The following is a 27,517-nucleotide window of genomic DNA, read 5'->3' on the forward strand; positions in this document are numbered from 1 at the left end:
TTAGCTGTCTGGTATTTATTACTTTTTAATACAGAGAAGTCACAACAAAATATTCTCTAACAACACACGCAAATGATATCATAACTAATTATTTTAATTTCATCAACATTCATTTGCTATGTACATATTCTTCCATCTGCAAAAGTGCAATCCAAGAATGCCTCAAGAAACCTTTACGGACAAGTATATTTTTGAGGGGTTCTCTCACCAGTGGCCTTACAACAACATTTGTCCTTGGTTACCTGGTACAGCAAAACGAAGAGTATATGAGAAAGAAAGAAAGAAAAAAAGAAAAAAGAAAAAAGAAAGAAATTGAGTTAGATGCCTCCCTTGTACAAATATTCCCTATTTTCCCAACTAAATTCATTATGAATACACAGCTAACTACTGGAGATGTTAAAGCAAATAGACTATAGGATAGTCTATGGGCTGGCTATAGAACACTGTAGTTTTAATGACTCTGCAGCATTAGACAGAACAAGAATTTCAGGTTGTTCACCTTAATAGATGCCAAACTACACATCAGCACGTAAGAGATGTCCATTGTGTTAGTTACAGTTATCAAAATTTAGTTTTAAACATCCTACTGATGGATGAATTCATTTTTACACATCCAAAATACAAAGTCTATCTAAATGCAAGCCTCTGCTATGGAAAATGGAGTTAACTACTGGAAGGAAAAGCATTTGCACATGCAACTCCCATTACTATCACAAGGAGTATCGTGCACTTCAGAGGAATAGAATGAACTTCCAAATCCAGAGGACTGTATTCTCGTTTACAAAACATATTTCAGGCACAATTTAATCTGAACACAGGCCAGATTAAAAACAACACACAGCATCAGAAAAACGAAAGGTAATGAAGAATAAACTTTAGCCAAACAAGCAAAGCAAGCAGCTCCCTAGCTAGGGAAATAATTTCCCTTTTGACACATTTAAAAGCTCATGACTACTTCCAGTGCTTGTCAAGACAGAAAGCAAACCAACTGTGGTCTAGTTTAACCTCTGAAGTAGCCATTAGGTCCCGAAGAAGTTACTTCTGCCTTCCTACTTATGCAAAGCCCAGCTGAAACTCTCAAGGCTGAAGGGTGGGCCTGACTGCTTGACTGGAATCTGATGCATGTTACAGAAAATACATATCTTACAGTAAACCAAGACCAGTTTTCAGTACCAGGAAGAAACAGGTAAAGCATTCTTTACAAATTAGGGACAATTTACTTTGGAGTTAAAGTTCAGAGGAATCCTTCTGTATCTCAGCTGGTTTCCATTGAAGATCATTTTTACAGTGCTACAAGTGCTGCTAGCCTCCAGTTGAGAGATGTGTTTTGAAAGAAAATAGGTATTTCTTCAAACAGTAGATAAGACTCACTTAACAGCAGAATTAAAAGAAAAAGCTGATGGAGAACTAAATTGTTTTCTTGGATAGTTTTGTACATAACTCCTTGTCACTGTTAAGACTTTAAATATGCTTTTCCCTTCCCATTTTCTTAGTCTGCTGCATTCTTGGTTTTGACTTGAATATACTGTACAACCTTTCATACACTTGTGTTTTTAAAGCTGGCCAAATTCCCTTTTTCCATGTTTACTCATTCTCGATTGTCATACGTACATGTCTGGAGAGGCACCTAAGTACTTAAGAACAGAATTATAAATTAAGCTACTCTAAGGAACGCAAATAAACAAGTATTTAGAAGGATTCTGGATCCCACTTCTCCCCTACCATGTGCGTTGTACAGTGACACCTCCCCTCGCCAAGTGCATGAAAAAGTGGGTACACAATGCCATGTAGCCTATGTGGGAATTAACACCCTAGACTCACAGCATGAGGGACTGGCACTCAAGACAACACTACAATAACAGATGTATCCTTTAATTTTTCTCATTACAGGAGCTTTGTCTTTGCTGTGTGATTTCAGACTGCTGGAACAGTCTAGCCATTGTCTATCTGCTCTGGTTCTCACAGTACTGCCAGGCAACGCAACTCCAACCTTGTTAGCCACCCTAACACCATCAGGTTGTTCAATGCACCATCAAAGCTGAAGGGCTCATCCTCCCTGAGGACTTAATTCAAATTATAATTTGATTGTCACCCATAAGGGAAGTCCACACTGCACAGCTAACCAGGTTTTATCTGCTAGACACCTTCTTCCAGCCCAGGTATGCCTAGTCCAGCTCCTGCTCCTATGGGCAATGGTTACAGTGCTGGTCCCACTGCAACTGGGCTTGGTCTAACTTGGTTTGTGGTAGCCACACCGGGACAGTGCTAGGAGTCTCTCAAAGTCCCTTCCATAGTTCTCCTTAAAAAGTAAACAAATTTTCCCAGAACTGTCACAAAAAGGGATCATCTGCACAAAACCCCAAGGGTGTGCTCCACACCCAAAACCAAGCCCAGGAGTGAGGACAGAAGGAGGGAAACACCAGTGATGAAGGCTACCACAGCCTTCTAACATCGTTGTTCAGACCAGCAGCAGATCACCAGTGAAACTGTATGAGATAGTCCAGATGTGAAAACCATTGAAGTGAGCTGGCTGGCTTCTAAGGACATTACCACTCAAGTTAGCAGCAAGTCATCTGTGCCAACAAAGCCCTCTGTGCAGCTTGAGTATTACTTGAAAAGTGGCTAATGCTAAAAGGAGCTAATTCTGCAGTGAAGAGAGCCAGGAAACAAAACTGTGAACTTGGCATTTTTATGCACAAAGAAACATGGATATTCAGTTCGAGTTTTATGTGCACATTAATTTTTTAACTTAGCAGAAAGCATAATTCTCAGTCCAGCAAATGAAACACCTTTTTGTCTTCTAACATTTTTATTTTCTTTCCCAGGGCGGCAGAGTATCAGGGTCATTTTCAAGATCATGATTTCAACAGATACACTCTTTAAAAAGATTCTAATTTGGAAAAACAAAAAAACTTCAGAAGAAACCTTGTAAACAGAAACAAAACCCACACCTCTTGAGTGGACAAACACTCCATAAATACACTATGGAGAAAAGCAAAAAAACCCAAACTTCCCTAAATCTCAACTGGCTTGAGAAACCAAGCAAAAGATTAATGACCTATTTTTAAAATTTTATTTAAGGAAGGGAAAAATGGAAACAAAGAAACAACTGCAGAGACTACAGGGCCAAGCCCTCTGATACAAATTCACTGCCTAATGCATAGTCTATTATGTACAGCACAGAGGCATGTAGAAAGTAAATATTCTAAGTTTGCTTTCTTAAAACATCTCCAAGTTTTTAGATCCTGGACTTAATGTAATTTTGAAAGACAAAGGTGCAGCAATTAATTGTTTTAAAAAGTGATGCCATATTTTGTACTTAGTATCTCTCAGCTCTTACAGGTCTGACGGCCCAGATCCCACTCCATGGTCCTCCTGCCACACCAGTCACACCAGTTCGCAGTAGGCAGCAAAGCCTCAGCCACAGCAGACACATACAAACACATCCCCTTTCAGCTCAGCCTGTTCCTTCCCGAAAATGTCTATGAAGAAACACCTTTAAATAAAGCATTTTAAGATTTCCAGCTTGTTTTGGTATGAACAGATGACCCAGCTGGGCACATGACAGCCCCGGTGGAAGCAGCACTATTGTCGTATGGTCCATCAGTGAGGGCAACGCACATCAAACGCACATGGCAGGAAGACACTATGCCAAAAAAAAAAAATTCATTTCAAGATTGCATTTTCTGGCATACACTTACATTCACTTGTCACGATACCTTAGTTTACCCCGACTCAGGAAATCTGAAAGAAAGCCTGCTGAGGTGACTGGCAGTGCAGGGCCAGCTCCTGCACCTGTGGGAACCGATGCAAAAGGCTGAATGAATTCAACAGTAACAGGACAGTTTCTTTTCAAGGATTTCCCATTTCCACCAAGCTGAAGGGACAACAACCCTACACAATTATCCACTTTCCAGCTGAACATATTTCTGTCCTGTATGTCTCTCCATATCCTTCCTATAAACTGTATTACAATTATACAAAAAAATAAAAACAAATCATTTTTAGCTGAACTTTACCCCATACTTGGGATATATTCAAAGGCCATTAAATTGGCTTGCCTTCAATCTTCACAGAGACCTTGTCAGGAGGATTCTGGTTTTAACAACATGTATATATACATATTAATATGTACACAGACAAAGAAGCTGCTCTTTCAGTTAGAAAAGAAATTAAATTTCATCACAGAATGAATCCTATAAAAAGATATGTAATAAAGTTGAAATACCCATAAAATAGCTATTACTAAAGCAAAGCTTTCGTCAATAAGCCTCCAAAACTTTAAATGAAGAAAATGGCTTCACGAAGTGGTAGTCTAGATTTCCACAGTGAGGACACTGCTGGACGTTGCTGTATTCAGAGAAATACTGCATGCCAATCCGTACATCTATTACTGGCTTCCCACAGTGCTTACAGTTCAGTCGAGCCTGTAAAAAAACAAAGAAACAAAGAAACAAACCCTTTTGAAATAATCAAACTCACCTCCGCTCCTTGCCTCTGAAAGAGAGTGCATCACACACAGCCCCTTGCCCTGCCCTCCCTGGCAGGAGAAGGGGTAAGTCAGGAAACTGGCAGTAATGGGATCTGCTGGTAAGGACGTTCCTCACCTGGACTGATAACTCACAGGCATACACAATGCTTTTCACATGAAATACCGCCACCAAATTCTGGAGAGTAGGTTACCTCCCACTCTGACTGACAGGAGGTAGAGAACTTCAAAGTTTATATATGCAAACAATTGCATTGTGTTGCTTAATCTCTGAACCAATTCCTCAATCCCCAGCACAAGTAGTGCAGTCTCAATACATCATTAATGAAGCCCCAAAGCAAAGAGAGAAACCTTACATTTGTGCCATGCAGCTGAACCGTTTAGGTTGACGTTTGAACATGATCTGTCTATGAAATATATCAGCGTTTTAATCTTTTGGCTTAACAAATTTATAACTCAATCTATCAGCATGGCATGGTATTGTATCACTTTAAGTATCTATTTCAACATTTATAATACGTATCAGTTTATACAAACTAAACATCACTTCAAGCACACAAACCATTCTAGAAAATTCAACTGAGAAAGGACCAATATTAACTGGGTGGATATGAGAAATAATTAAAGGTCAAGGGTGAGGGCAGACAGAGCTATTAATGTTCCGCAATAACAAAAAGTAAGTCTTCAGAAGAGATCTAGCTGAGAAACCTGGCCCATTTGATGCAAAGAAAGCAACAGGTGGTGTGAAAGCTCAGCAGGCCATTTGAAATACTCAAGAGAAGCAGAAGGGATTTGAGACTGTAAAGAAGTTTAAGAGTAAAGGTGGCAAATGAGCAGCAAGGGCATGAGCTGTATCATAGCTTAACCTCGCAGTCCAATACGCTAATGAAAGCTTCAGCTCCTCACTGAAAAGAACAAAAACTTTTCTATAGCAACCTTGATTTAAGGAAGTTTCCTGGGATGAGGAAAGGAAGAAATTATTTAAGTACTATTACTGTTGAGACAAGACTCAAAAAGAAACAAGCCATCAGCTCCACAGCCATCTGCTCTGCTTGAAAAGCAGAAATTTTAAGTAGTACAATTTAGTAGGATGTGAATTTGTGTGATTTTCTTAACCAGTGTTGTTTTCCCCCTTGCTACTGTCCAGCACATCAGCTACCTGCTAGTAACCTGACAGCGGCTGCAGTTCATTATCCTACATGCACATTTGTGATGTATAATTAAATATTTTGAAATAAGGTATGGAATTATTCAAAATAGAAATTAGCAAGGCAATTCAGAGTTAAATTATATACCATATTTAAATGTCATCCCTCTGTATGCACAGAATCAGCTATAACAATCACAGTGAAACAATAAAGCGTATTATCTGGCAATCACAGTCACTGCAGCTAATGATTTCACAGTCAGTTCTATTACTTAGCATGTACTGTCACACTGTCCATTAATCATATAATTAAGGCTCTTGTATAACGAGACCTTAATTCTTGTCTTGTACATTCAACAGAAGCAATTCAGATTTAAATTTCCTGGCTTTTACAGAGGTAGCAAGTCAGCATCAGTGTTTTACCTTTAAAACTCCCTATGTTAAAAAAAAAAAGTTACAACCTCAAGAGGCACTAAATTTGGAGGTAATATCTGTCTTTAGTTATAATTGTTATCAGTATCATTTTATCCAGTAGCAGCAACTCCACTTGTCTTTTCAGCAACCCATTTTGGTAAATATGTTAAATTTAAAATAAAATGGCATTTCACATATTGACAAAACTATATTTCATAGTGCTTTTAAGCACACACAATACCATGAAGTGATTGTACTTTGAATGAATGCATCTCTGCCAAGGCTTCTGTTCTCACCCAGTAACAAAACCTGTGTGTCCAAAGGCAACAGCCCACTCCTGAGCATCCCAAGCAGATCACTGAGCCATTCCCAGATAAATGCTTTTTCCATGTCTGTCTACCCCTACCTACACAATAAAAGTGCTCTGCCCATCACATGGACAATTCTCTTGGACGCTGACAACCCTACTGCCTCAGGCCGATGTCCACTCTGGAGTAACCTCAGGTCTTGGATCTTTCTCACCCAAGGTACAGATGAGGTGAACATTTAATGAAAACTAAGCTGCTTCAAGCTGTGGTGGAGTACCATCACCAGACTCAGTCGTAGAAAAGATTAAGGAAAGCACGAGCACAGAGATTCTTTAGACCTTTCCATTCCCTCGGCTTTTTTGCTACAAGTATCTTATGATAAAACACAATTCAAGCAACCAAAAGAAACTTGAACACATGAAACATCAGCTAAAAATGTGCAATTGTTATTAAAATACTACTGAAATTACATATGATGCCAAAGATACTTGCTAGGGATCATCCTAAGCATTAGACTGAATTGTGGATGCATTTAAAGGGGCTTTATTAAAAAACTTAAGTAATAACCACTGACCATTGCACTGGTTTTTGTCTAGCTATCGGCCTTTGTGCCTCATAAGACAAAGGGACAGGGACATGGTCAGCTTTCTTGTATTGCACTTATAGGCTAGAAAAGAAGGATGAAAGAAGGGAAGGGAGAAGAGCAACACAAACCTTGGCTTTACTTATCATCTGTTGGAATTTCACCTTAGGAGTCTTATTTATGTACGGTACTAACCTGACAACAGGGAGATGCTGCCAGAATATCGTAGGTATACATAGTTCCCAGCTGATGCCAGCTTCCATCCCATCGGGACTTGCACTTAATGCAGATAATTTTGTGAACCCCTTCTAAGCAGTCTACACAAACAGCATAGAGGTGCATAAGCCTTCCTGTGGACAGGAAAGACACTTCTTAAGGAGATGAGAACAGAAGATTGTTAAAACAGACATTTCCCGCAATGTATTATCTGCTCTTCAGTGATACAAATCACAACCTTATTAATTTTTTTTTTTTTAAAAAGGGTGAATTATAAAGTAAAAAATGTTTCTCTATGGGAAACACATAGGGCTTGACTGAAGCTACTTTCCATGAATGCAAAACTCAGGAATTAGTCATCACCCTTCCCACCCTCCCTTCCTTCATTTGCTGGTAGACCTTAGCAAAATATTTTATAAAAGGAGATGCTTAAGCTCCATGAACAGATGCAAGGTTAAGCTACATGATCAGCTGCAGTGTTTCCAAAACCAGGATTGTGCCCTAGCTTCATCCCCACCTGACAGAACAAGTGGAGAAGTGTTGAAGCTTATTAGCAAGCTGGGTACAGATTCATTTAACAACTTGCCAAAATATTCCAGCAAAGAGGGAACTAAGGACCTAATCATGGAAAAAAGCAACAGCCAGCAGAGCAATTTTCTTTCATATACTTTTTCCTGACCATTCATTTACAGTAAGTATATTTAAAAGCATTATACATTACACATACACAGACTTTAACATTCAGTCATTCAGAACTTCAAATCTATGGAACTCTATCATGACCTTAGGCTCTGTACACACAATGACTTTCAAAAACAGAGTTATATTGACTTCCATAAAAATCAAGCATTTCAGATTTTAGAATTAAATATTTTCTTTACATAAAGGTGACTAAACTCACCAATGCAAAATCCAAGATGCGAATTTCACACAAAACAAAAAGCCCTAATTACAAATCACAAAGATCTGGCATCCACATTAAGCCTGACTTGTAGTGATTGAATCGATTTGTAGTTTAATAGTTGGTTATTAAAAATGGGCTGACAGAGTACTGATTCTGTAATATACCACATTTTGCACTGCTATACAAGACAGAGTTAAAAGTAATGCAGTTACAGATCAGCTACAAAAATAGGGCTGCATATAATATGCATTTATTTTGGATTGCAATTTGTGCTCTTTAGCATGAAAGTAGTGAACACATCACAATCTGTAATTTAAAGAACATATACATTTTGTACTCATTCTAGATAAAAGGGAGTAAAATATTAACCATTTGTGACTAGTCCATACCAGATACTTTAAAGCTAATGGTTTGATTTTTTAACTTGTTCTGTTTTTTAAGCCAACTCTTAGAAAAATTAGAAGACAAATCAGATTCTTCTTGAAATATATATACAAAATAAACTTGCTAGTATGAGCTGATAGAAATTGAGTTATTCCACATTGGAGTGTTCAGCTGTAGAAAACATGATGTGCAAATATAATAAACTCCATTCCTAAAGTGAACACTCGAGATTGGAGGCTTTCAAATAACTCCATGCGCAGAAGTTTTGTGTTCTGTGCAGGAAAATAATATTTTTCCTCATCTGAAGTCTGCACTGCTCCCGCATATTAAAATACTGTATGGCCCCACTGCTTAATTTTCAGGATCCTTGTTATGTAGGAAACGAGGCACCTGATACCTTAAACATGCCTGAAATAAAATTTGTTATTTTCTTTACTGAAGAGAAAGTAACACCCTGGAACAGCACCTTGCCAGCTTAATTTCATTTCAAAGTGTACTTCTGATAATAAACCATTTTACCCAGGACAAGGAGGTAGAAATTTTAACAATTAATTATTCACAGTATCTTGTCCAAGAAAGTTTTTCAGACATATCATCCAATGGGTATGGAGCAATTAATTAAAGAAATTAATTTGCAGAGTTTCATTCTTAGTGGCAAATGTTAACAAGTGATGAGTTTCACTATTACTAAACCAGCTATTAGCATTGATAAAATCACAAGCACGTTGTGCATGCCTCCCCACCAAAGCAAATAAGCATTGTTATCTCACATACATATATTCTGTTTATCCTGTAGCTTTTTTAGCTTGTATATTTGCCTACCACTTTTCCTCCTTAAAGTACATTAGGCAAGACAAAACAATAATGTTAGCATGAATACAGTTTAGTGACTTAGTGCACAGTGATTTAAGGAAAGAAAAAAAAAAATACAAAGTTTGTTGAGCAAAGGAATGTTACATAACACATATTATGATCATGCATGGGATATAACAAATTTTATTGAAAGGAGAGAAACTTAAATATTAAAAATACCCCTCATTAATGTCTTCTCAACACACTTTTCAACATATAATTCTGTGGTTTTGAACACCAAACTACAAATATTTTCTGATTTATTTTAGCCATGTTGGCTGCCAGCAGGCTGCAGAACAGGCATGTTTTGCCATGTACCACCCCGATCACTTGGTCTGGGGCACAGCTTTCAGGATGAGCTGAAGCTCATCCTAGCCCACATCCATTTATTTCTCTAGGAGGAGAAAAGTAATACATGCCTTGGTCTCAACTCAGCTCGGAGCTGGGACGTGATCAGGATGGAGTCCAAACAGGCAGAAGTTTGGAAATAAGTCTAAAACCCTCACTACACCATTGCTGCTTCAACCCACCATATAAAAGCTTACTTCTACTACATCCAGCCTCTCCAGGCTGGTGTTAACATAGGCCAGACTACAGTCCTTTCCACATAAAAGAAAAATAGTAGTTTGCTATAAACCAAGACTGATATTCTCTAGTCTGAAAGCAGATGAGAAGCATCTCATCTCACTGGTGGTACAAATACAACTTTCACCCATGCTGCAGCACAGCATGCTTAAATTTAAAAGGTTGTTTAAAAGGTTGATGTATATCTTGGAAGTAAAGCTCACAACAGATAAATCAGCAGGCACACACTGCAGAACAGATTGGCTGGAAAACCTTTCCGTGGTCTACCTAGAAAGCCGATGAGAAATCTCTTAGTTGTAAACCCAAACACAAGACATGGACCTTTCTACACAGCATTTCCTTTTTGTAATTCCTTCTAAGTGTTTCAATCTGATCCATGTGATTAATTTGGACACAACTTCAAGCTCTACAGAACTGCTTAAAAATGCAGAATCAGGATGAAAATCTATAATGGGGGGTACAAGGCACAAAAGGTAGTTCCATCATTTAATAAAACCTAGCATGACTGACAGACAACCTGTACCTTGAAGGTGACAGGGAACATCATATTCAATCTCATCGTGTCTCGATGGGCTAAGGAACAGGGTCCCGTCCACCAGCGGAAACTGTTCAAACACTGGCAGCGCCCTGTGGCACAGCGCACAGTTTACAACGTTCCTGTGGCTGGCACTAAGAGCAGCAAGGATGAACTTCCGAAGGTCCTCCCCTTGGCCCACCTGGGCATCGTCTTCCATCCGCACATGGAAAGTATTCAATTTATGCCTGGGGATGTGAGTAAGCAGCTCAGATAGATCAAGCCTTCTCAAAAACTGCACAGGGGCATCGAAGTGTCCTGATCTATGTGCTTGCAAGCCAGCTGCCCCGTAATCAAAATGCGCGTTCCTGAACATGCCCCCACCCGCCATGCTCTTCTTATGGGGCTCCAGGTGAATGGCATTCTTCAAAAACTCTCCTAAGTATCGCGAAGAACGAGGGCCACTGAAATGTGTGGGGGCAAGAATAGAGTAGCCGGTGGGTGGAGACTGGCCAGGGGAGACACAAGGCGAACGGACGGCGTAGCTGCTGCCCATGACGCCCTTCTCCTGGGAGTTCTGCCTGTCCATCGAGTGTCTTCGCTGGAGGTCATTGCTCAAGCCCTTCTGCGGCTTGTTGGCTGGCCTGCCCTTTTTGGCCTCCTCTGCTGACTCTGCCATTGACCTTCCCGTACTCTTCTCCAACACTGATTTTTTCTTCTTATCATCCTGCATTCGCTTCACCTGGTACCAGTCAGTGTCCTTCTTCAAATGACCTTGCCCACACCGACAGGAACAAAAGCGAAAAGCCAGGTCATATCCCTTCTTTGTCCACATGTTTTGGCGACACTGCTTTTCATTCCAGCTCCTGGCTCTGCCAATGCAATTGAACTGGACAAGAATGCTGCTTTCCCACTCGTAGAAGCACTGAAGGTGCATCCAAGTGCTGTACGGACAATGCTCATTGTTGCATATAACCTTCTGGTAGTCATCCTTCTCCAGGTCCACCGGCCTTCCAAAGCTACAGATCAGTGGAGTAGCACAAGGGGCTTCTGTGGAAGATAAAACAGATACATTAATAACTTAATGGCCTGCTTATCGCAATACTTCTTTAAACACCATGCCAAATACACACATGAGCTCTTACTCATGATCCGTATTACCGAAGGGCCCACAAGCACTAGCTCTGGGTCAGGGCAAAAAGTAGTCTTTGCCAAAAAAAAATTAAGTATGTGAAAGAAAATACAAAAGTGAGGGAATAAAGGACAAAATGACATTACAGTTTGTTTAACATTCAAAGCCAAAGCATCTCAGAAGAATCAGCCCACCGCAAGGGTTTGTAGATACCGTTGCAAGGCCTTAAGAAGTAAGGAGAAAGCTTTGTGGATGTTTCTGGAGGGTTGCTTTGAAGCCTGAGAGGCAACAGGGGGAGAACACACAGAGATGTTTGTTTGAAAAACAAGTAGGCAATACAGTCTGGCTTTGCAATCACAGGGAGAGGCAGAAATTGATCTTTTCTTTGGGACTAAGCAAGAGACAACAGCTAGGGAGAGAAGGAGGAAACAGAGGACTCTGAAAAGCAAGACAAACCGCTTATGTTCCTAGTACAGAAAGGAGAGCCTTCATTACATTGCTCAGGCAAATATAGATCATACTGCCATCACTGACCTCCTGGATAGCTAAATTTCACAAACCAAATAGTTCTGCAACACCGACAGTTTAAAAGAATGAAATGCCACTTGGTCTTTTATCAGCAAAGCAGCAGCCTTTGCTATATGCTTGAGCAAAGAAGAGTTTATTTCAATTCTCTCCCTGCAACACTATCAGCTTCTACACAAAAATGCTCTACTAAAATGTTCTGCATTTATGGACCAATGATGTTTTCCCCTCCTTCACTAAAGTACCATGGACTACATATGAGTCCCATTTCTGGCTGCTCCATTGCAGCTGGGAGGCACAGAAAGGACAGGAAATTTTCAGCTGGAGTTTCTGTTGGATCTTAAGAGTTTCTAATTATGAAGTTTTTAGATGCTTACTCAAGTATTACAAATATTTCTCCTCTGTATTTCTGACTTCCTACTTCCTCCACTTCACCAAAAAATACTGCTCCAACAGGGCTGGCTGTCTGCCTTTTAACCTCTGTATTGCTGCATTCAAATACTAGCAGGCTTCTTCAGGGTCTTCCATGGTCAAGTGCTGTCTCACCCTATGTGAAACAGAGCAAACCAGCTCCCTGCAGTTCCCCAGTCTCAGCCAGAGCTCCGGAACTCAAAAAGAGGTACACCGAGCCTTGCGAAAGAGAGGCTGCTGTGATCCAGGGTTTTTTTCCTCAGGACTTCAAATTTCTAGCTGATAAGCAGGAAAAAAACCCACCACTCGGTTGCATTGCTTTTAATCCTGTTCTTCTCACTGCTAGCACAAATAATATAAATAATTTGCAGTGGGATGATAGGTTTTATGCTGCTCCATTTGATTTTACTCAGGCTCTCAGGAATACACACACTACCCATCATCACGTGTCCTACAGCAGCAATACACAAACCAGATGCTTTACAACAACAGATTTTTGCCACTCTAGTGGTTTCGCCCCTTCCCAACAAGTTTTTGTTAAAAGGCTATAAACAAACAAACAAAATCTTCAAAGTTACCTTCAGTAAATTCAAAATTACAGTAGCTCTGAAGACTTATTTACTCAGAAGAGACGGGTACAAAGAGCACGAGAAAATCTTCCTGAGCCATTGCCTGGAAGATGCCACATCCTTCACCTCATTTCTCTGTCTCCATTGCTAATGCCAGAAGCAGCACAGTTGCAAAGAGAATTTTCTGCAATACCTTTCCTTCAGGGACTGGCCTATAAACTGCAAGCAACGCACATTCCCAAAACATTCTCTTAGAGCAAAAAAAGCCGATTTCATTTCAAAATATGACTTAAAAACAAATTACCAAATTGGAGAGAACAGAGATAAGAGCAGCTTTCCCTAGGGACTCTTTGGAAGTTCCTTCTATACATGTGACACCTATGTTCTTACTAGTTGTCTCGGGTCTCTGAAAAGCTCACTAAAAACATGCAGGTTTTGAGATGTCTTTGAGAAGCATGAATTTTATCAGCTACCAATGTCTAATTTTTCTCCCTGTTTTTTACTGTGTATTATTGAGTATAACATTGCGACCAAGAGCAAAAATGAACGATAACTTATCTGCTCTGAAATAAAATCTGTTTACCAGTTCACAGAGTTCTCCCACCCATTCCCCCAGACTTCGATTCAAGTTACACTATGCCACACCAAGCATCTCTGCAAAGCTTTTCTTCATTGTCAGTCATTCTTTCATCATATTTAGGGTCTGAAAGTATAGTTTGCAATGACAGCATCCTTATGCAGCTTCTCTCAGAGAAGCCAGTTAAACTGAAACCATTAAAGGCAAATCGTCAGAAGTCAGATGTGTAGCAAGATACCGGAGGTACCAATAAGAAGAGTTCTCACTTATGCATTTCCTGTATTCATCTATTTTGGTACATATTCCTTTCCACCACTGCCAGTAGGCAGGAAGAAAGAACATGCCAAAAATCCACTTATGCTCCCCCTGTGTTTCGAAGTGTAAATGTTCTAACAGTCGCAGGTATAATTATAGCTGACAGCCGAGAAAGTTACTATACAGACAAGTCTAGAGATCTCCACAAGACCTTATACTTGTTCATCCATACTGGCATAGTTAACTGACTGAAAAACCCTTTGAAAGAACGCCTAAATGGCCATAAAAGTACCTCTATTTTTCCTCTCAGTTTCAAGACGGTTTTCACAGCACAAGAGAACAAAACAAGACAGCGTGAAGTTTGGTGTAGCAGAACGGCTTCAAGGTTTACTTGTAACAGTGTTTCCTTGACTAGCCTTTGAACATGTTTTTGTTTTTGGATGCAAAAACATACGATCTCTAGCCCCCTAAGAAGTTTAGACCCTCTTCACTATTTGAACAAAAAAATGAAATTAATAAAATAAGTGGCTGAAATACAGAAAAAAACACTACAGCCTGTGTATTCCACAGAACATATCCACAATTATTTGATTATGATCATGTACTGGGTGTCTAGAGGCTATTGTAAAGGTGACTTTCAACAGTTTATTTTCCCCTTTTCCCTGGTTGGTCAATGGAAGGACTGTGGGACTTTCTCCAGCTTCTCCTTGAGAATTTACACATGCCAGATTATGTGAGGAACTTCCCACACAGCATAACTATGAGCAAGAAAAAGCTTCAGGTCTTGGACAGTAATGTCTTTTTCAACATTTAAGTTAACTAGATGACTAAGTTTTCAGACATTCCCTCATCTGATCTTCTATCTACTCAGTGTGAATTAGCTGGTCAGACAATCACCAACGCAAAAGCAGATCTAGAGCAGCTGGAAGAAAGCAACGGAGTGAACAAGAGCCTTTCCCCACGCAAAAGACACCACTGAATTGTTAAATGGTGGCACTGAGATCACTTTGGAAAACATCATTGCTAAGAGGAGAAGCTGGTGCCTACTCACCCCTTCTGGGGACTCACCTGACATTTCACTACTGTCACTGTAGCAGCATAAGAAATCAACGGGTCTCTCTGCCATGTTGCCATGCTCCACAGCACGGTTAATGCCATGCTAGTCAAAGCACCTGCTTTTACTGTTTGTTATTACGAAGTCTGCTGATCTGGAGATGGCCTTGATAAAACCGCTGCAGTATTTCCACATAGAAATTTAGCACAGCTAATTAAAGTTGTCTCAGTGGAAAGTTCTACCACTTCTGTAGTAGCTCCCTATTTAAGAAAGCAGAGAACTCCACTACCTGAAAAGCGTACAGAAACCTCAAGCCAGCATTTGGTTCTGCCTAATATTTCAAATTCCAGCAGGTCTATCTGTACAAAACAGACTGCGCAGGGCTGAACATCCCTTGCGGACTTCTCTCCATTCACATCTCCTGCCAAACATAATCATGCCACATGTTCCTACATAAAGAATAAATAAGAAATAGAAAACAAAGCAATTTTTTGTGCAACTTTCCCAGATCACAGCAACAGATATGCCTTAGGAGCGAAAGAGACAACATTCAGATCACTTAGTATGGGAGCCACATTAGCAAATGTGAAGAGCTCTTCCCATCACTTCACACCCTTGAAAGTGTTCTGGGTTATTTAATCATCATTTTATAAACGAGACAAAGCACTTATTACAGAATTACAAAACTTTAAAAATTCTTGTTATCAAGCCCTTCTATTTCCCATTAATTAGAAATGCATTTTGAGGTTATTCTTCAAAAAGTCAGAGCTAGAATCATCGTCTTAATGTTTTATGATAACAGCACAACGATTGCTGTCAAGAGAGACAATAAAGATGAGTAAATAGAAATTCACATGGCCAAGCTGCCCATGCACACCTGCAGGCCCAAGCTGGCTTGTCACCTAAATAAAATTTGCTTTCAAGTATCTAATAGCTCCACAGATTTCTGGTTTCCAAAGTTGTGAAATTGAACTTCAAGAAAAATTAAAGATTAATAGGTATCAGGGCAGCATCCATCCTCCCAGCAGACCCTTTGAAAGAACGCCTAAATGGCCATAAAAGTACCTCTATTTTTCCTCTCAGTTTCAAGACGGTTTTCACAGCACAAGAGAACAAAACAAGACAGCGTGAAGTTTGGTGTAGCAGAACGGCTTCAAGGTTTACTTGTAACAGACAGGCTGCCAAGTTGCAACTACAATTGCATGCTGCTTCTTTCAAGAAATTAAGTTTCCACATTAAAAAAAGGAAATGATTTCTCATATTCCACTGTAGTGAATTTCATCAGTAATTCTTAAAATAGTGCAAGGGGCAGCACATAAATGTCCTCTAAAACAGAAATAGCATACAATATGCCAAACAAACATACACTGGAGCAAAGATAGTTCATTGTTTAAACAAGGTTGTGTTTTATGTTTGACAGAACTACCATAAAATTAACTTTTCTTTCAAAAATGAGTACATGACAGAAGACTACAAGGAAGATGGTTTGGGTGTTTGCCTTTTTCTGTTTTTCTGTTCAGGTTTATAAATATCAATAAAAGTCAGGAATAGAAAAAGACAGTTCAGATAAATCTTCAACAAAAAAACCCACATTAACTGGTTTCTACCTTTTAATAGAAAAGAAATAGGGTATATGAAGACGACCCTTCCTGTTTTATGACCCAAACGAAAGCAGCAGAACAACAGCTGCCTGAGGAACTTCCCTCTGGTGAAGTAAATGGAGGAGAATGTTGTTTACTTCTGTTTACACACCCATCATAAAACCAGAGATGCACCCAGCAAGCCAAATGCAATGACTCCACAGCTTCAGTTTCATGACTGCTCTCATTTGTTCCAAGTCCTCAGTGCGGACGCCTCAAGCAAAATTTGCTCTTCCCCTGCCACATTCCCACATTATCCATTGTGTTAAGCACCAGAGTTCTTCAGTCAGTGGACAGAAACAGATAATTATTTCCTGTACTCGTCAGCGTAGGTTTCAGCTCACCGCAGACTTGCAATCGCTGGTAAAACTCAAGGGAGGTGTTAAACATGTGAGGCTGGGGGCAGAGGAGAGAGAAGCACAGCGGCTGTTGGAAGAGGCAGCCCTACTGTCATCTTAAAACAACTGTCAGGCAACAGTAAGTTGTTATGGATCTGGAAAAAGAAATTATCAAAAAAAAAAAAAGCTAAGGTCTTAGCACTGGATCGGCTGCAAGATCTAGATTACTATGGCTTGCTTTTGGTCCACTGTTACTCTAGCATCTCACCATCTATGCCAAGGACACTTTACTTGCCAGCACATTACCTAGGCCAGAAGGGTACCTGTGGGACACACACTTTGCGAATCAAGCACTTTAACCTCTACCAGCACCTTCCCATGAACAGTGCTCTCTTCACAACCCTACACAGCTAGGAATTGTTCACTCTGACAGCTTGAACCAGAGCTGAGTCATTTCTGTGGAAGGCTACTCCCTACCAACCATTTGCATGAATCTTCTGAATTTCCTCTGCCATCAGCATAGCTTTATTTTAATTGAAGTCATACAATATTATTGTGCTAATACTATACTGCAGCTGTAGAAAATAAACCACCACAACAACAAAACAGACTGAACAGAAAACTTGTATTAATTGTCCAATGTGCTTGCTCTGGTGAACCTTGGAATACCATCTAATATTCAAACGATTACCAAGACGTGACAAAATGGTATTGCCATAGGCATAACTGGTTAAACACTGCAAATAGTATGGGAATACAGAAATAGTTAGCCATCTTCCTCAGAGCCTGAATGCAGCAGGAAGAATGCAATGGGAAAAAATGTTTCACAAGTGGATACAAAAGGCAAGTTTGGATCTTCAGTGCAGCAACAAGAAGTAACAGCCGTCAAACAGTAAGAGAAGTCTTTCAGAACAGCTCAGCTCATGGCTTATATTGATAACACTCACTGATGATGACCGATGTCTCTCTAGAACTTCTTAAGCAATCTTTGCAGACTGATCAAGATGAAAGTTTCCACTCATTTTCCAGGGGGGAGGAGGCAAAAAACAAGACAGCGATACCTGGTAAGCCTCCTAAAATACAGGCTTTTGTCTGTGTCATGAGATTCCCTCTTAGGTTCTTGGAAAGAGAAGTCAACACCAGCAGTGCATCTTCAGTGAGCAATAGACAGAGCTCAGGCTGGCCTGACACCCGCACAGACCCCCCTGAATCACCCTCTGAGCGCCACTGACTCCAGACAACCCCTCATCACAATGGGAGACTGGCTGATAGCTTTCCACATGTAAGCACCTACATATTGACACTTACAATCTGGAGGTCAGTCCTACCCTCAAGGGCCAAGTAGCTGCAGTCAATATTTATGCTCAGAGGGACTTAAAGAGAACAAAGCTGTAAGCAGCCTGGCATTCCTTGGCACACTTACAACTTGTGCAAGATGTCACTAGTTGTATTAGGTGAGGAGCCACGTGAAGTGATTACATTCCCCTAGAAAAGATTTCAGGTAATTTGGAGCTGCTAAACCCTAGTTCACCTGGGAATTCAAATGACAGTACTCCTGGAGGGCTCAGTAGGTGCTAGAACCATCTCCATGCACTTCACTCTACGCTGACTCCATGCTTGGCCTCCAAGGGAGTCTATTCACAAAAAATAAATAAATCAAAACTGAGAAAGGCCTAGCAACTACACAGCAGTAGGAAGATGCCATGGAAATCATGAAAGCTTAACTCATGCCTGCTACATTAACACCTTCTAACACACAGCACAGTCAGAGCTAGTGCCTGTTTATGAAATCAGCAATTGGCACATGATACAAAGTCAGTTATCTGTGGCTCTTATTCAACCACCCACTCCCAGCTCAGCCATCACCTCACCAAAGTAAGTCAGAAAGTCAAGAGCAAAACTGTACAAACTAAGGAGGATAGGCACTTAACGTGTGCACAATAGTTTTGCAGTTTGCTTACACAACCATCTGTGCTCCAAGCTGGACCAACTAACTGCCTACACCGCTGAAACCCATCATGAGAATTCACATGGTCTGGTAGAAGTCACCATAATCTGTACAGTTATCATCTAGACAACTTAGCCAACTTATTTCCATTTAATACCTGTTATTATCCAAACACAGAGAACAATTCAAGTCACCAGCTTTGCCTTTTGCCTAGGATATGCAGACTCTCTCTGCATAGAAGAAATCTTGCTCTGGCTTGGGCTGTCATACCTTCAATCCAACTGAAAATATCACCAGTTCAATATATCGAAGAGAACAAGCCTGAGCCTCTACCTGTATCAGCACTGAGACAACTAATGCCAATGCAGTCCTGATACTCCTACCTGAATTCTGAGTTGGCTTAACCAGGTCAGGTGACAATTGGTTCTACATGTCACAAGCAATCATGCCCGGGCCAGGAAGACTCCTTGCGCTCCTCAGTGTAGGGTGGATTTTTCTGGTGACCTCTATCATGGTGAATGCAAAGATGTTTTGAACACTGGTTGTTGCTTTGTCTGCACATGAATCATCCTCACAGAAAAGCATTTCCATCATTAAAATTCTTTTACTGTAGCCTTCCAATAGATTTTAATACCTTGAAATGTTACAGAAAACTAACCCTGGTGCCTCAAGAAACAGACATCCTAATAAGTAAAGCAGACTAATGCACCTGCCCTTGCCAGTTTTCAGCAACAAATTCCAACTCACGCTGGGAATAAAGAGGTAACTCTGTCAAGCAGGAGATGCCCTAATACTAAGCACAGATGTAAACACCACAGGCTGGACTTGCCCAGATTCAGAGCCAACCAGCCACTAGACCCAGTCCAAAAGCACAAGAAGGGAAGATAAAAAGGATAAAAGGTTGAATCAAGTGGTATCAGCACCTCTTTTAGTTTCAAGTCTAGGGATATTTGTGTCATGGGTCTAGGGATGTTTGTGTCATTGGTCTATCCTTCCCAAGTTTCAATATGACAGACAGTATTTTTATTTCCCATGCTAAAGGCTAAAGAAGCTGTTAGAAACTCAGTGGGAAACAGGAGACACAGTCACCCTAGCTGCAGTACCCAGCGTCTCTGCAAGACAGCAGCTCCCGAGTTTGGAGCTGTCAGTTCCAATAGCCCTCTCCTTCACGATGCTGGGCTGGCTCCCAGCCCTGCCCATGTGCCATCTCTGGCATCTGTGCGGTACACAGAGACCTCGACTGTACATGGCTCCCAACATGGGTATCAGTAGAACAGGAGTGGAGACAGGGAGTGCCAGGCACACTCAATAGCCAGGCTCTGATTGAAGCTACCTCCTCTCCCAGCAGGCATTCAGGACAGGAACAACATCAATATCCCTCTCAAGCCCTGGAAGGAGGACTGATAGACTCTACATAGTAGGAGAAGCAGAGAGAAAGAGATAAAGGTTAAAGGGAATGCTCTCAAGATAAATGTCACTGAAGTCTACTGGGAAATGCCAGTGCTCCACTCAAAATCCCACAAGCTTCCAAAACGGAATTACCCACTCCAGTGACTAGATTACTGCTTCAAGAGGCCTCATTGAAATCATTTGAATTTCTATCAAAACTGTTTAAGAGAAAGCCCATGATCTACTAACGCTATTGTAATTTTGACACCTTGAAGATTAGCTGGAGTATTTTACCCCAAGCTGGATGCAAGGTTAACCTCTATTTTTTTCCCCCTTGCATATGCTGCAGGAAGAAAAGCAGAGAAGGATGGATGTCTGCCAGTCATCATGGTACTTAATATCAAAGGATGTCTTGATACGCAATGCTGTAAGAAAGGCTGAAAAAAACTTACAAATGTCTCCAAGGACTAGAAATTGTTTTGTCACTACTTGTTAGATCACTGGGAGGAAGATACAGGACAAGTACAAAGTAAAGCAAACAGTTCAAAAACTGTATTTCCTCATATGAAACCTAACAAACATCTAGCCTAACCCTTACTCATGCAAGCGCTACACTTGAGCAAATGACTAATCACATGAACACAGAATGCTGTCAGGGCACCAATAACCATTTTGATAGCAAATAACTGTTAAAAAAAAATAAATGGGTGTGTACTTGATTGCATGAAAGGATAGTATTTATTTTATTCAGTAATACCATAGACATGATTCGATTTGCAAAGATTTGAAGAACATGAAATGCATTTGCTACAAAAGCATGTAAATGCATAATTCTAAAAATCCGAAAACTAACATGAAAGTCCTTTCAAACCCAATTTGCTTTGAGAGACAGTGAAATTTGCATTCAATTGATTTCTGTAGTTAGAAGAACTTAATGGAATTACAAAGCAAAATGGTTTTCCTTTAGAAAATTAATAGGTATTAAATTTTGTAGTCACTGCAACAGAACAGAAACTTAATTTTCTAGGTGGTCTCACCAACGTCAATGGGACTCCCTCAAGCTAAGTGGGTGTATAAGAAGGTGCCAGTACTGAGCATCGCTAGAGTGCCAAACTGGAACTGGATATTACATGCAGCAGGGAACATTTGACAGCAAATATTAATCCATGCTTAAATACTACGGCAATTCATGTTCTAAAAATGCATTTTTAATTTAAATATTGCACCGACAAATTTTCTGGCCCTCTTTAACTATCCCACCTCCAGGATACAATCTTTTTTTTTTTTTGTAAATCTTAATTGTTGGCCAGCTTTCAATACATTAGTCACTGTTGTGCTGACTGATTTTCTTCTTCATACCCTTGTCCTGCATTAGCATTTTTATTCAAAAGTAAACCAGTCTTACAGATTTGTGAAACCCAGGTGAAGAATGGGCAAAAGCACAGCTGGCCATTTCAAACCCAGGTAACTACAGAAAAGTCCAGAGCCTGGCCTGTGCAGTGGGCACTGCTCATACGACCCCTCTGCTGCCACAGAGGAACTCCACCCCTGGGAAACCATGCTCCAGTGAGACCTCCAGCAACCACCACCTACACCAGCTCCCTCACAGTCTTTTTTCCCCTGAAGGACTCTCATGCCCGGGGATCCTGTACAGATCTGACTGCTGGCAACTCTGCCTGACAACCCACCGACTCACCAGCTCTGACACTTTTGCAGTTTAAGGGTGTCATGGTTTAACCCAGCCAGCACCTAAGCCCCGCAAAGCCACTCGCTCACTCCCCCCTCATGGGATAGGGTTAAGAATCGGAAGAGTAAAAGTGAGAAAACATGTGGGTTGAGATAAAGACAGTTTAATAGGTAAAGCAAAAGCCGCACACACAAGCAAAGCAAAACAAGGAATTCAGTCACCACTCCTCATCGGTATGCAGGTGCTCAGCCACCCCCAGGAAAGCAGGGCTACATCACACGTAACAGTTACTTGAGAAGACAAACACCATCACCCAAATGTCCCCCGCTTCCTTCTCCTTCCCCCAGCTCTATAGGCTGAGCATGACGTCATATGGTATGGAATATCCCTTTGGTCAGTTGGGGTCAGCTGTCCCAGCTGTGTTCCCTCCCAGTTTCTTGTGCACCCCCAGCCCACTTGCTGGTGGGGTGGGGTGAGAAGCAGAAAAGGCCTTGACTCTGTGTAAGCACTGCTCAGCCATAACGAAAACATCTCTGCATTATCAACACTGTTTTCAGCACAAATCTAAGAGATAGCCCTAATACTAGCTACTGTGAAGAAAATTAACTCTATCCCAGCCAAAACCAGCACAAAGAGCTCACCTGTGCCAGAGGGGGGAAACTACAGTCTTAAAACAGGTGGCAAATACACTGTAAGACAGTGATTTAGAGACAGCTGTCATATTTTTTTGGTTTAATTTAACTGGTTATAATGAACCACATATTTAAGAGGAAAAGCACAGATAAGAAGAGCCAGCTTTTCCTTTTCTCTCATCTTCTCATAGCACCAATGCTGGAGAGACTAGGAGTGACAAGGACAAGGGGATAAAGCAGCAAGATGCTAAGATATTGACCATCAAGAGGAGGAAGAAGACTCGGGTCTACTGGACAACAAGACCAAGAATGGAAATAAGACAAAGAAAATGGATGGAAGAAAGAATTTTAGGGTCAGACGCAACTATATGTGGAGACCAGAGCAAGAAGTTTATAGGATAAAGGGATAAAACGTTTTGAGCTGACAGTGTAAAAGTGCCCAGGCTCAGCGAGGCAGAAACAGAGAAGGAATTTGCCACTCAGAGCCCTCAGATCTGATGTAAACCCTTTGGATTTTCCTCTTCTGCTGCCCAGGGCAAAGTATCCACAAAATGTCTTGCCCCCTCACACTCACTAATGTCTGCAGATGAAGGTAACCAACTATTGCCATTGGGAACGCTGATAACCCACCAGGCTGGAGTCAGTGGGGTAAGTGCACAATCCCATGAAGCTGCTGGTATAATTTTACAAGATTATAGCTCAGATTTTCCAGTTTGGTTAAGAAAAGTAACCCAGAAAATTAGCTAGGAAACTAAAAATGTATAAGGCAATCATTCAACCACTCTGAAGACCAGGAATCTAAGAAATTGGGCGCTCTCTGACATCGCACTTCAGTTTCCCTGTGCACTGTGATACTGTTAAATTAGTCTATTCCTCCCACCCATGACCTGTGCCTCATTCAATGCAGAAAATGGATGCACTTTGGTCAAGAAAGATTAATCTATCAATCATATACAGAATTCCTGCTTGGTCTGATGGAAGAGATAGGAATGGAAGGCACAGCTACAGAACATGAATCCTCCTTGTAGTCATCATCCCAATACCTGCTGAGAAGTTACAGTGCAAGATGGAGAAAAGCCATCCCATCTGGTCAGTAGTTACGCTCTCCACCTTCCCGATTCCCATGTGGGAGTCTAGAACCCTTCAATCACAGTCTGAGCTCTGAACATGCAAAAATTAAACCACGACCAAAAAAAAGCCTAAACAGATGCCCTCTTGGGGCATGGGAAAAATCAGCCTACATTTCTCAATCATCGTGTCAAAAATTGACTGACACAGAGGGAAAATGGTGCAGGGATTGAAGGCTAAATTTGCCAAAATGAAAAAGGGAACACCTTTCCACTGTAAAGGGGTGCTATAATGGCAGTTCCATATTACACAGCACTGCTAGTCAGAGCTGCATGGAGAAGCCCAGAGGAAATCAAAAATTCTGTTTCATTACGACACGTGGATGGGGGGCAGAAAAAATACATGGACCACATAATGAACTGCAACGACTTAAAAAAACCCATCCGAACCACTATCCCTTCCCTGAGTGAAGCAGGGTCCTGATGGGACTGTGTAATTAGACTGTCATACTGACATCATGATGCCAAGCCAAGGTTTGCACAGACGATCTTAATTTTGCAATTATTAAATCTGCTGCTTTCATCTCTGCATACTTCTGTCCTGTCACATTAATGAAAGAAAACAGGTTATGTTATTATGATCATCTACCGCTTTTCCAGGGTAAAGATAAGAGTAGGAGAGCGATAATACCAGACACATGCAAATTACTCTAGAACAGCATATGGTGACAACGCAGGAGAGAAGAGCGAGCCCAGGGACGAGGGACCCACCGGACCGGTGGGCAGCCTGGGCAGCACGAGTCACAGCATGCAGCTGCATGGTCCAAAAGCAGCACAGCGAAGAGCTTCCCTGCACCCAGCATGCTTAATCCGCAGCCCAGATAGTCTCCCATGAATAATCGAGAGTTGGCTGTGTACAGCAGAACCCTATTAACCTCACAACTCACTGCAGCAGGCTGCGTCCTCCATAAACTGCTTAGTGATCAAGTAACTGTAAGTGCATGGCCTCTTACAAACATCTTCAGTCTAGCTAGACTCCAAGGCCCTGGCTATACTACATAGCTTCATTTCAGATTCATCGGTTTTGAAGACTTGCGGGAATCTGTTATCATCATCTAATTTTTTCCTTGCACATGAGAGTCAGATTCCCACTTCTGTAGCATGACAGGAGCAGTTTCTCCTTTCATCTCCTGAACCAAAACTGTTGAAAGCTTTGAACTTATCAGTGAGAACACAATTTACGAAATTTCAGCTCAGGATTATCTGATGGGCAGTAGCCGATGTAAAATAAAGCCAGCAACCACATCTACTCCTCCAGCCTTTACGATTACCTGAGATGAAAGATATGACTAGATGCAATGATCCTGTCAAGGCAAAGATGAGGTGTGCTGACCAGGCACTTACAGCAAATGCCAAAGCCAGTGTCGTGTCTCTGTTGTGAGGGGGAAAAAAAAAGGGGGAGGGGGGGAATTTGACAAAAGAGACAAGGATGTTTCTGACCACTGAAGTCATATGGAAACAGGGAGAGAGAGAATAAAGAAACATCTCAGGTTAGCTCTCAGAAAGGCAGCCTCAACTCTGGAGGAAGCTGGCCAGCACAGGGGAAGGATACGTGAGGTAACCTGTGACACTCAGTCTTACAGCTGAAGAAGACTGACAACCTGTCCACCCAACAAGCTGTGCCGCTACCAGTGTTCACTGGCATCACCTTCAGTGGCATCTGCACAAGGAACACCTCTTCATTATCCCCAGGCAAAACAGCCGCACCAGAAATGCACCTCTGCTTTCCCTTGTGCTTCAGCAAAAAAATTTGGAAACACTGTTTCTCCCCACCTGAAAAACTAAATAAAAGCCGACAGTGTCGCATATGAGACACACCACCTGCAAAGCGGGTGTCGCACATATTACATCACCGGCCTGAAGTCATGATAAAAATGCTCGAGAAATTCTCTAACTCCTGGTAATCTTTCTTCCCCCCCCCCCACCCCCGCGCCTTGTTCACTCACTCAGAACAAATAGTCAAAAACAACCCAAAAAAACCCCCCAAACCCAAAAAGGAAATTCTAAGCATTCTCCATGATTCTCTGGAGTAAGTAATACTCTTATAAAAGCAGTCTGGCAAAGTCCTTGTGCACTACAGTGATTAGTAATTAATTGCTAATATTTCTAAGGAAAAGTTTCCATTAAATAATCCACGGGAATCAGACATCTTGAAAACCGAAGTAAGATACTTGGAACTACCTTTGTCTAACAGCAGCCAGGCAAAACTACCGCCACAAAGTATATAACCAGTTGTAGCTACCCTCCCACTTTTTCCAAAGCATCGAGAGTAAAAAGCTGAAGTCCAACTCGGGAGGGGAGGAAAGTCAACAGTAGGGACTCTGTGCCGCAGTTTGTAAATCTAGCAGCAGACCTGAGATGTGGGAGTTTTTTGGCTTAGCAAAAAGTGTAATAAAATCCTAGCCCACCTTTAGTTTTAGCCTGAAATATCATTTTGCAGCAAGACTATTTCCAAACACGGACAGCAATGCAAGTTTCTGCAAGAAAACACCTTACCAAAACTGCTCCGAACCAAAAACCAACCCACCAACCAAAGGCAGCATAAAATGGTTGATGAAAAGTGAGTGTATCACCCTGGCGAACCCAACTGCTGTAAAGCGACAAATAAAACGGACCGAAAAGTAGGACTCCATTTTTAATTGTAACGAAATAAAAGTCGGGATTTTTCAAGGAAGGGCTGAACGAGCCGGGACGCGGCCGGAGCCGCTGCCGGGGATGCGCTCTGCCCCGCGGGCCGGCCGGCCGGGCCGCTCCCCCGCCTGCCCGCGGCCACGGCCGGCGGGCGCTGCGCGGCGGGGCGGGCCGGGGCGGGCCGGCAGCCCCCCGCCGCCGCCCTCCGGCGGGTCACCGGCCGGGGACACCCCGGCGAGCAGCCCCCCGCCCCGCCGCGCATTTCGGGGAGATCCCGCCGGCGGCAGCAGCCACCGCCGCCGCGCAGGGCCCCGGGGCGGCGCCCGCGCCCCCCCACCGCCCCCCCCCCAGTCCCGCCGCCGCCCCCGGGCACACGCCCGCACATCCCCGCCCGCCGGGGCCCCCCCGCCCCGCCGGGCCCCCCCGCTGCCGCCTGCGCCACCGCGGGCCGCGGGAGGCCGCGGGCCCGGCCCCGCCGCTCACCGCTCTTGACGTCTCCGGGCGCCGCGCCGCCCGCTGCCGCCGCGCCGCCCGCTCCGCCGCCCGCCCCGCCGCCGCCGCCCGCCGCCGCCGCTCCGGCTCCGCCGCCCGCCGCGGCGCCGCCGCCCGCCGCTGCCGCGGCTCCGCCGCCCGCCGCCGCCCCGTTCTCCTGCTCGTCGCCGCTGCTGTTGGCGCGCTTGTTCTTCTTGCCCTTGCCGCCCTTCTGGTTCGGCATCGCGGGCCCGGCCGCCGCCGCGGCGGGGCGGGCGGGCGGCGGCGGCTGCGGAAGGCGCCGCCGCCGCTACCTCCGGCTCATGGCGGGGCCGCGCTGCGCTGCGCCGCGCCCGCGGTGGGCGGCGGGGCCCGGGAGGGCCGGGACGGGGAGGGCGAGAGGCGTGTCCCGCTCGGCCGCCGCCGCCGCCCCGCTTCCTCCCGGAGCAGGCGCGGGCGGCAGCGGGAAGCGGAGCGCGTTGGAGCGGGGGGGGCTGGGGCTGAGGCTGAGCCAGGCGGGGGAAGCGGGAGGGGCTTATCGGGAAAGGGAAAGCCCCGCTCCCGCCGGTGGCACGGGGGCGGGAGGGCGGCAGCGCCTCCCGGGAGGGGACAGAGCGCGCCCCGCCGTCAGGAGCCGGAGCGGGAACCGGAGCCGGCCCCCCCGCAGCCGGGGCGGGGCGAGCGGCCGCGCCGGGGAGCTGCCGCCGTGGGCCGTACCGCGCCCCGGGGACAGCG

The 27,517-nt window shown here is 43.0% G+C and overlaps 1 protein-coding gene across 2 annotated transcripts; it reads right to left on the reverse strand.

The window, feature by feature from the left end:
- On the reverse strand, positions 1–27,038 carry HECA (hdc homolog, cell cycle regulator). 2 transcript variants are annotated; one of them, XM_074818923.1, is made up of 5 exons: positions 26,795–27,038; positions 10,406–11,446; positions 7,137–7,291; positions 4,229–4,427; positions 1–3,646 (listed from the first exon to the last, which is right to left on the reverse strand). In XM_074818923.1, the coding sequence occupies exons 1-4, from the start codon at positions 27,024–27,026 to the stop codon at positions 4,263–4,265; spliced, it is 1,593 nt and encodes a 530-aa protein (XP_074675024.1). In that variant the 5' UTR covers positions 27,027–27,038; the 3' UTR covers positions 1–3,646; positions 4,229–4,262. The 2 variants fall into 2 exon arrangements, with proteins under 2 accessions (XP_074675024.1, XP_074675023.1); XM_074818922.1 differs by having other exon boundaries at positions 1–4,427.
- Positions 27,039–27,517: the final 479 nt, after the last annotated feature.

Source organism: Strix aluco, chromosome 3 (assembly GCF_031877795.1).
Source record: "Strix aluco isolate bStrAlu1 chromosome 3, bStrAlu1.hap1, whole genome shotgun sequence".
Classification (NCBI taxonomy): domain Eukaryota; kingdom Metazoa; phylum Chordata; class Aves; order Strigiformes; family Strigidae; genus Strix; species Strix aluco.